Raw genomic sequence first — 9,874 nt, 5'->3', positions numbered from 1 at the left:
GATAATTCATCAAAATCACAAAAAATATTCTGTATGACTGTGGAAAATTCTTGATTCTGAAACTCCCTTCCAGATGTCTTCCCACTCTTGCACCATTGTCTCTGGTGTTCCTCATGGTGTCATCCATAAGCTGCCATTTCAATCACTTGCAGCCAGATTCCTCCACTAGGCATGCATTCCCCTCCCTTCCTTAGTCAGCCTTCTCCATGGAGTGTTCCCTGTGGGACACCTTCGTCCACTCCTCCTCTACTCCCCACGCCTCCTCACTCCCCCATGTCACATTCTGATGCAATTGCAGAAGGTATAACTCTTGCCCATTTATCTCATTCCTCCTCACTATCCAAGGTCTCTGCCACACCTTCCAGGCAAATCAGTGATTAACTTGCACTTCACTCTATCTCGTCTCTTGTATTCACTGATCACAATGTGATCTCCTCTATGCTGACTGAGCAAGCACTTTGCAGAACTTCTACATTCTGTCCACAACAGTGACCCCAAGCTTCTAGTTGCCTGCCATTTCAACACACAGGCATGTTCCCTGGCCAACATCTCACTTTCCTGTTAAAGGCCCGGAATATTTCAGGGTCGAAAAGAATGTAGTAGTAATACTGACCTAGTGTGAACAAAACAGTAATCCAGGGGATAGGCAACTATAACCTAACAAGGTACAAAGTACAGTCGTACTGTATGGGTCAAACAGTAATGCAGAGCTGATAAGGACCCAAGGTCAGAGAAAGGCAGTAGTGATAGGATATAGACTTAAATTACAAAATCCAACTTCTTGCTACACTTTCAAGTCATAATTTGTTTTGGCATAATGGCCTGGTAGGGTAACTGCTCTGCCCAGGACCAAACAAAACTACAGAAGGTTGTGTGCACAGCCTAGACCATTGCAGAAGTCAACCTTCCATCCATGGACTCCAGTTACATGGCTCGCTGGCACGGAAAGGCTGCCAATATCATCAAAGATTCTTCGTACCCTGGCAATGCTCTCTTATAACCTCTTCTCTCAAGCAGAAGGTACACACTCAACCACACACACCAGCAGGTTCAGGAACAACTTCTTCCCAGCCATTATTAGACTGATGAATGGATGCTCTGACTTCAAAGAACCCTGATCTTGGTAATGTTGATGCCCTGGACAATATAATTTTATGCTCCTAAGTTTTTTTTTCACCTTATGATCTGTATGACCTTGCTTACTATAAGCTGCCTGTACTGCTCATAAACAAAGCTTTTCACTATACTTAGGTACCATGTAACAATAAATAAATAAAATAAAATCGAAGGCAGAAACTTTGTATGCGGGCCATTTATGATTTGTTGTGATTTCTCGTTCTAGTTTTTGCACGGAATGCAAATTGGAGGGAACACTCATGCAACTAGATTTTAGAAAAGTTCAAAATTTATTGAAGCACAGAAACAATCTTAACATGTATATAATCGAGGTTATTTCAGCAGCCATACTCTACATAAAGCTTCTAGATAATCAAAATCAATTTTAACATAGACATCAGACTAAGTGACCACAATTTTGGGTTACTTGCTACCTTCAGACAGAGGGTCTGGCTTACTCTGCATCCCAGTGAACGCTGCAGCGATAAACTCTTAACTGACTTCTGGAATGAGAGTGGAAAAGCTGCAGTTGCTATTGTTGTCACTGTTGTGAGAAGATGCTTCTGAGTTCTGTTAAACATTGGCTGTGTGGGAACGCTTCTGCCTCAATTAAAAATCTGAAACAGTGAGGACAATTTTCAGCAGCATGTGCAGGCATTAATGATCTTTCAAGGTGGTCATGTTGTGATCTTGAGCCAAAATGCCAACTGAACCCGTTAAAGACCAGAAATCATTGTGGTTAAAAAAATCATGAGTGGATAGCTGCACTAGACCACCCAGAAGCTCACTAAGGGGTTGACTGATACATTGATGTTTCACACTCATTTCTGCTGGAGCTGTGAAGATAATCTCAAATAGATTAGGAGACTTTCAAGCAATCTTTGTCAAAACATCACAAATGCATGATAGAAATTCTTTGAGGTCTTCAGATGGAACTCAACTTAAAGGAAGCACCAGGAGAAAGGGTCACAGCCATCTTGATCTGGATGAGAAGTGGAAGGTGGACATGAGACCTGGCAGAGTAGTGCAGTTGCTGCATAAGAGAGGGATGAGAGGGCAAGTTGTGATTACCCACTGTAAGTGAAGGTAATTCCTCCTCCACTGGACCTGCTCCACCAAGACCACCAGATACCATGGGCAAGAGCCTGTGAGCCTTCCCATTGGTTACTGAGCGAGCCACTGGGGACCATCCAGAGAATTCCTCACCTACAGTGTATGTGACTGTGCGGAGTTTCCATACATTGCTCAAAGAACATTATTTCTAACCACCTCTGGGATGCTCACCCTACAGGTTATCACTTCTAAGTGAATTCAGATTATGGTAATCAAAAATTGGGAGAAAAATGGTGTGATAAATCTGGACTATCAAAAAGGCCTAAACAATGTCTCATTAAGACAGCTCCCATTTAGCAAATGCTTTTACCCTTCCAGTAAAAAGAGCCCCATGATGCCATGAAATTTGTTTGTTGGACCAAGTCAACCACCATCTTAATTAGCTGGCTGTAGCAGAGAATGGCCTGCTTTCAATCCCTTGGGCAAAATGCAAAGCTTTATCTATCCTTTTGGATCCCTGTAATAACTGGATTTTTGATTGCTACCTGACTGTCGTGTCGGTAATATTGATTTTCCTTGGAGTGAATTGTACAGATCAACCAGCTAACAAAGAAAAGCATTACAGAAAATAATAACGTACACCAACAGATCACAGTGGAGCTGTCTGCAATTAAATAGAATGAATAGTTTTGCAGTTTAATAATTATAATTAAAGTGTATGGTGGTTAATTGATAATGGTGTTGCTGGTGATAGTGTCTGCATTCCAATAGCACCTTTCCTGTGTTATCCTCTTTAGTCGGGAGTTAGATTTTTCTGAATTATAATTTACTGGTGCAGCTGCTTTCAGTACAGCCACATGCAATCACTTCAGCCTTGATTCAAAGTCAGATGGCAGAAAAGGAGCGGCTTCAGGGGTTGGAAGGGTAATGGATTAGCTTCCATCCTCCCTGTTGCTCAGAGCTTGACTAATGCTGAAAAATATAAAGAGAGTTGACTTTCAGAAAGTCATTGTAAGATTATCTGCATGCAATGGTGTAGGCAGTATCCCTTCTTATTAGGATCTGCCCCAAATGAATAAAACAGCAGTCAAAGTAATCCTTATCCATTTCAACTCGCTATCAAACTAAAATGCATTCTATTACATTTACAACAAATTTATAAGAAGGTGAGAGTCAGAATTCCTCAGCACCAAGGGTCAATCTTCCCATAGCATCACATGAATTTTATCACAGCAATCTCACTCTGGATTGAGACTTTACTTCTCAGTTTAAGAGTTGTGCATTTAATTTGTGGGCAAACATTATGACTATGAGGAAATAGTGACGTGACAGAAAGAGATGCACCCAAATTAATGGTACAATCTGACCACATCTTTGTAGCCCTTCCAGAACATTCCTGCATACCTCTACCATTAAATGGATTCAAGATGACATCTCTGCAGCTCTGACCATGTCATTCCTGGATCTCTGCAGGAAATAGAACCAAATCCTCTCGACAGAAAGATCCAGTTTGAGATCATGAATTTTATGGGGAACCTTATGTGACCCAGCGACATTGTCCATTCCCTCTAAAGCTTTAGGAGAAAAGAAGGGGCAGGACGAGCAAACCTAATTTCCAAATGTTTCCCACGTCTCAAACACCACCATCATCGTCACAGCCAATCATCTAATGATGGTCCAGACCTCCTGAAGAGAATTCAACTTCTTTTTGTCACGTTATCAGCCCCTTGGCTTCATGCAGCCCAACTGACCTGCTGGATTTTCTGACACACCGAGTGAGCAAATTGCCTGGACCTCCCCTTCATGTAGTCAAGATGTGGAAATGAGGTGATTTTGGACTGCCCCACAGATACACCAAACGATCAGTGCCATAGCAACAACTTTCTGGTACTCAAGTCAGGATAGACTGCACGTACAATAGCCCTGAACCCATCAATTTCACCTAGATTGTAGCCCCACATTCATGAGCAATACTGGTGGTCACCTAGTGCATTTATTATAACCTTTTAAATTGACTGCCTGAGCATTGGATTCCAGGATGCCATGTCCCTGAACCACCCACTGAGCTTTCCATTGACTTGGATTCCATACAGCTGGATTCCATAGACTCAGTGCATCCTGAAACTACATGTTCCTTGTCAGTGTATCTGCATCACCCATTGTCCCACTGAGTTATTATCCGGACTCCTGTACATTTTGCCACTTACTTTCAGATTTTTGCAGGGTTTAGCAAGACCCCTGCATCTTCTTCGGTGTTTTTTATTCTTTATCATGGCAATAGTGTTTTTCACCCAACTGTCATTTGGATTCACACAAATGGTAGCACGCTTCAAATTCAGGCTGAAGAAATGGACAAAGATGGAACAATTGTAACATAATATTAAAGACTGTCAGGGGTTGGAGGAAGACAGAAATTCAGTCTGACCCAAGAGGTATGGGTCACAGTCTAACAGGGTGGGCACAGCCTGACCCAAGTAGTACAGTCAGACATTGGGGGGATATGCACAGTCTGACAGATGGGGGTCATAAAGTAACACAAGGGAGGAGGAAGGGAAATCACAGTCTGATGTTATGAGGGGGACACAGTCAGACTATGACTCTATCCCATTTTAGTCCTGGGGGCAGAAGGTCATGAAAAATACAGTCTGAAAGTCTTATCATCTTTCCAAATATTTTCCACTTTTTCCACCGCAAGGATTTGCAGAGAGGGTTGTACTAACATAGATTTAAGAAAATAAAAGCTGAAAGTGATAAATATACTCTTGTAATAGTAGAGACACCAGATACCGACCTGGTCTGAATGGCCAGGGAATTAGGCTGTGTACTGTATATGTGGAGATTTTGGACTTACACTATGGCATGCAAGTTGCAGCTTCCACCCGTGGTCTGTTCTCGGTAACTGATGGCATTCTTCTGGATTGCGTGGTGATGCTTTACTTTGGCATATTTCAAGCAGCAGTCTTCAATCCAGTTTACTGTTAAAAGGTAAAGGGTTATACTAGTCAAATAATAGCAACCGTTTCAGACTAACAGGCGAATTTGAAACTCCCTTCACTCTGCATTTCCAGTGGCAATGTGTGGTTCTACTTAATGTCATTACATCACTTCTTAAAATTTCATTAACTACTGTATTATCACTGCTAATGTGACACATTACCCCTTTCTTCTGATGATTATAAGCCAAGATGGTTTTCTTAATTGCTGGTAGTCACCTTATCTGGTGAAATTGACTTTGATAATCTATTGCACAGATTTCAACTGCTTTTTTTTAAATCTCACATGGTCTATGATCTGAGACCCATCTCCTGCTCGACCTATTGACACTACTGAATACAATATAACACAGTGTATGCCTCTATTAACGACCTGTATCTTAACTAATGCCTTAAGGCTTTTTTCACAGCCAGACTTCTATTTTGAATCAGTTGTCATTATTGTTAAAAAGAGTCAGAGATGTGAAGCTGCCAGATAAACATTGTAATGTTTTAGTAACTCATGTCTTGTTACTGGTGACAACCGAAATGTTGAAAACAGGACCAGCATTACTGTGTTTGGCATCATTTGATCAACTAATTTTAAACAAAATGCTTGTGTTAGTGCTGGGTTTGATTTTAGTAAAATCAAGCAAGATAGAAAATGCTGTAGCTGGGATAAAGTGAGGGTGGAATTGGCCAGGATTTGTGGTGTTGATCACCATCCAAGCAGTTCTTTGGAATGGGGTTATCAGATGAGGTCTAATTCAGACTTGCTCGCACTGTGATGCTTCACTTGGTTAAGTAGTTTGCCTACACAAGAAGAATAATGAGGTACTGAGAGATTATTGGCATTTATATCACTGCATGCATCAGCCAAAAACTGTCGGTAGACGCACCACTTCGGGAATGAAAGATTATTCCTGATGCAATCAGCTCAGGTGAAAATGTCCATATGAAACATTGGAACAATGTGTTATTGTTTATCTTCTTTCCAATGCACATTTCCATTCATTAGTTACAAAAATTAGACCGTAAGATTCTAGGATACAAGGGCAGAAGAAGGCCATTCAGCCATCAAAGTCTGTTCCACCACTGAATGAGATCACATTCCTACATTTTCCCTATTATCCCTATTCCCTATTAAGGGTGGCACAATGGCTCGGTGGTTAGCACTGCTGCCTCAAAGTACCAGAGTCCCAGGTTCGATTCCAGCCTCAGGCAACGTCTGTGTGGAATTTGCACATTCTCCTCGTGCGTGCGCAGGTTTCCCCCGGGTGCTCCGGTTTCCTTCCACATTCCAAAGATGTGCAGGTCAGGTGAATTGGCCATGCTAAATTGTCCATAGTGTTAGGTGCATTAGTCAGAGGGAAATGGGTCTGGGTGGGGTACTCTTCGGAGGGTCGGTGTGGACTTGTTGGGCCGAAGGGCCTGTTTCCACTCTGTAGGGAATCTAATCTAATCCTAATTCACTTATCCCTTACTGATTAAAGGTCTACTTATCTCAGCCTTGAATATACTTAATGACCCAACACTGATAGCTCTTCCACAGATTCACTGTGCCCTGAAGAAGGAATTCCTCCTCATTCTCTGTCCTAACTGGGAGACCCCTTAAACTGAGATTATGTCCTGTGATTCTAGACCATCCACATTTGGAAACAGCCTCTCTACACTGACTCTGTTAGGACCCAAATTAATCTCCTATATTGAAAAATGTTGACAGTGGAGTGAAAATGGTTAATTGACTCGGTAGGATGGACAGATTGGGAATGATCATGTGACAAAACCTCCTGAAATATGTCTAACCAGAGCAAGCAATATGAGAGATGAAAATTTCAAACTTCAAGTCCCCCATCCCCAAGACAAAAAAAGGTAGAATCACCATCGAGCCCTTTGAACGGTAGGAAAAATTTCAAAATGCCTTGTTTGACTATTATTCTGTAAATTGAGTGAGAACACATTTGAACCAATTCTGTTATCCGTGCCAGGTGCCAAGACAATGAAGCCATTAATAAAAGGTCCACAACAGAGCCCAGTCAGTAATATTGCCAGAACAGCAGCCACAAATCTCCAATGCCTGAGGAAACAGCAAATGAGAGGTGTTCACTGCCCTGTAACAAGCAGGTTCAGGTTCTCTGAGGTGGCTATTTGAGATCCCTGCAGGACCCAGCACCAGTAAACCCTACCCCCCACCCACAACTGCCAGTTCCTGCAGCACTCTTTTTAACATCACCACAGTGAAGTTAGGGTGCTGAGATTGTCTCCTGCTGCCAATGCTGGACACAATACATCCTTTCCTAAATTTGAAAGAATGCCTCAAAATCGCTGGGTCAATGCAGTTACATAACATAAACCACAATTCCATCATCAATAGGAATTGAGCAAACACCACTACTGACCTCCCCCCACCCCCCCTCCACTGGGGCAGCAAAGACAAATATTTACCCCCCTATCGATTAGTACAGGAAGATAGATGATCATATCCCTAACTACAGCCCTTAAAGTAATATTCAACAAAACTCTTTGTTCTACTGACTGGTTAATCACAGCTTTAGCAGAAAACCTGAGCCTCAATGCACCAGACACACTCCAAGAGTGGAAGAGAGTCATCTTCATCTGTGAGGGACTGCCACTGAGACACACAATTGTCAACCTCCCTTACACATTTCCAGAGAAGGAATCCTAAATGAATAGCGGTTTTACACACACTCACACACATATATACTACACACACACACTTTCAACAATAAATGAACTTAGAAACAGCTTGGTTTTTGAAATTTCAAAAGTGAAATTTTGAAGATGAAAACATTGTTGTGAAACTCTTACCTTGCGCAGTGCTCAGGTAGAAGCAGACTGCCATCAGAACTAGGGCCACAAGCTGGAACCTCATCTTTTCCCCTCAAGTGTGAATCCACAGGACAGCTACTAGATAAAGACAACATTGCAGTCCTGTAAAAGCTGGACTCATTCCCAGAAACTCCTTATTTTCATTGATTGCTTTCCTGTTGTGGTGTGAATCATAGCAGACATTGGCCTGGAGGATCTCTGTTGACTTTCTACACTGTTTAGTGAGCACTTTCCTCTCACTCCTTTCTTGGGTGATGGACTCGGAATCCCTCAGTAGTATTCCTAAGACCCTAGGCAGTGCTTTTCAATCAAGGTTTCCCAGAACCCAAGAGTTGTCCAAGCATTGATAAAGGGTTTTTGCAGAATCTTCTGTTCACTTGAAAACTACCAAATGTTTCATATATATAATATATATATAGCTGTTATATTTAACAAGTAGTATTATTTCATTCAATAGTGTTTTACTTTGTTTTATAATAAGTAGGCAGTAGGGAGGAGGAGAGGGAGCACTGGAAGTTTTGCAGAAATTCACAATATAGAGTAGGGTTCCCTAATCAAACAGGTTTGGTGTCAGCGCTTGATGGTCATGTGTTGGGCTATGATTGATGGGGGTGTTGATGTAGATTGTTTTCATCAGTTTGCATGCTTCCTATCACCCCCAGTTCTTCCTTCCCAATTAATATCAACGACACTGTTCGACTGGGGTGGGCAAGGTCAGAGACCAGATGACACCAGGTTATGGTGCAACAGGGTTTATTTGAAATCACACGCTTTAGAAGCGCTGCTCCTTCGTCAGATTAAGTGAGCACTTCACTGAGGTGAACACCACTTGTGTCGAGCTTGTGATTCTAACCCGTTGGACTCTAACCTGGTGTCGTCTAACTTCTGACTTTGTCAATGTCAACAGAATTGCTTTGCTCTCAGGTTTATTCCCGGCCTGAAGGAGCAAAGAGTTGCAACCTCTGACCTCCCTTTCCTCAGCTGAGCCCACCTTGGAATTGGCTGTTCAAAGGTGGCAGGGTTGGGCTCCAGATTAAACTCCTATCCCAGGCTGTGCTCACTTTCCTCGAAGCTCAGCCAATCTGATTTGGTATGTGCCGTTTCAGCAATTCTTTGCAAATCTGAGAACAGAGGGACAACATGCTTATTTTGATCTAAAAATATTAAATTCAACAGAACACCTCAGTGGAAATAGAGTGAACGTGTCACTTATACGAGGAGTGTATGTCACAATAAAATCAAGTGAAGCTTGGGCCAATTATCTATAAAAATCCCTGGCTGTGCTCATCAATCAAGTAACATTAGAATTTTGTCTTACCTTACTATGTCGTTCCTTCCTTTTCCATGGAGGACTCGTGAGTCTTATAGGGACAGAAGAAACTTTCCTTTTATAAATCTGGCTAGCTCCGCCCCTACAACAAACAGCCTGACAATCTGCTGAAGGTTTGATCAGCCTACACTACTGTCAGAACTCCAGCTTTTACTGCACGGCTTGCTGTGCACAACGTTTTTTTTATCAAGCATAACATTCCCAAAGGAGCGATTATAATGCAGCCAAGCGAAGCTGGGTTCAGTTACTGAACATTGTGAAGTCTGACAGGTATCCCGATACAACTGGAAACAGATCCTGTTCCACTCATTAATAGACACCTTCTTTAAAGGTTCCTCTCAGTTGAATAGTGTCACTGGAATCTAAAGTCTAATATTGAACTGCACTCCAGAAACCTCTATTCCCACTTCACTAATCTGCAAAGATGGCCAACCCCTGGCCATCTGAGTTAGTCATTTTGGATTGAGGTAGCTCCTTTGGTGAGCATATGTTTTACTCACATGTGCATCAGGATTTACTGCCTGGAGTTCAGGCTGAACCTTTCTCAGGCTTT

At 42.1% G+C, this 9,874-nt stretch overlaps 1 protein-coding gene across 4 annotated transcripts; it reads right to left on the bottom strand.

The window, feature by feature from the left end:
* Positions 1–1,387: 1,387 nt before the first annotated feature.
* On the bottom strand, positions 1,388–9,412 carry LOC140494615 (C-C motif chemokine 20-like). 4 transcript variants are annotated; one of them, XM_072593986.1, is made up of 6 exons: positions 9,310–9,407; positions 8,983–9,112; positions 7,971–8,069; positions 5,021–5,144; positions 4,377–4,509; positions 1,388–3,141 (listed from the first exon to the last, which is right to left on the bottom strand). In XM_072593986.1, exons 3-6 carry the CDS (start codon positions 8,032–8,034, stop codon positions 3,136–3,138), a joined length of 327 nt encoding a protein of 108 aa, XP_072450087.1. In that variant the 5' UTR covers positions 8,035–8,069; positions 8,983–9,112; positions 9,310–9,407; the 3' UTR covers positions 1,388–3,135. The 4 variants fall into 4 exon arrangements, with proteins under 4 accessions (XP_072450087.1, XP_072450088.1, XP_072450089.1 ...); XM_072593987.1 differs by having other exon boundaries at positions 7,971–8,066; XM_072593988.1 differs by lacking the exon at positions 8,983–9,112 and having other exon boundaries at positions 9,310–9,412.
* Positions 9,413–9,874: the final 462 nt, after the last annotated feature.

Source organism: Chiloscyllium punctatum, chromosome 24 (assembly GCF_047496795.1).
Source record: "Chiloscyllium punctatum isolate Juve2018m chromosome 24, sChiPun1.3, whole genome shotgun sequence".
NCBI lineage: Eukaryota > Metazoa > Chordata > Chondrichthyes > Orectolobiformes > Hemiscylliidae > Chiloscyllium > Chiloscyllium punctatum.
The sequence above is the reverse complement of the archived record's forward strand: the minus strand, read 5'-3'. Positions and strand labels throughout refer to the sequence as shown.

Excerpts from the sequence above, each read along its gene's own strand:
- LOC140494615 (XM_072593988.1), bottom strand. The coding sequence starts at position 8,034 with ATGAGGTTCCAGCTTGTGGCCCTAGTTCTGATGGCAGTCTGCTTCTAC. Across the intron at positions 5,145-7,970 it reads CTACCTGAGCACTGCGCAAG|TAAACTGGATTGAAGACTGC; the intron begins GTAAGAGTTTCA and ends ACCTTTTAACAG. Across the intron at positions 4,510-5,020 it reads TGCAACTTGCATGCCATAGT|CCTGAATTTGAAGCGTGCTA; the intron begins GTAAGTCCAAAA and ends CCATTTCTTCAG.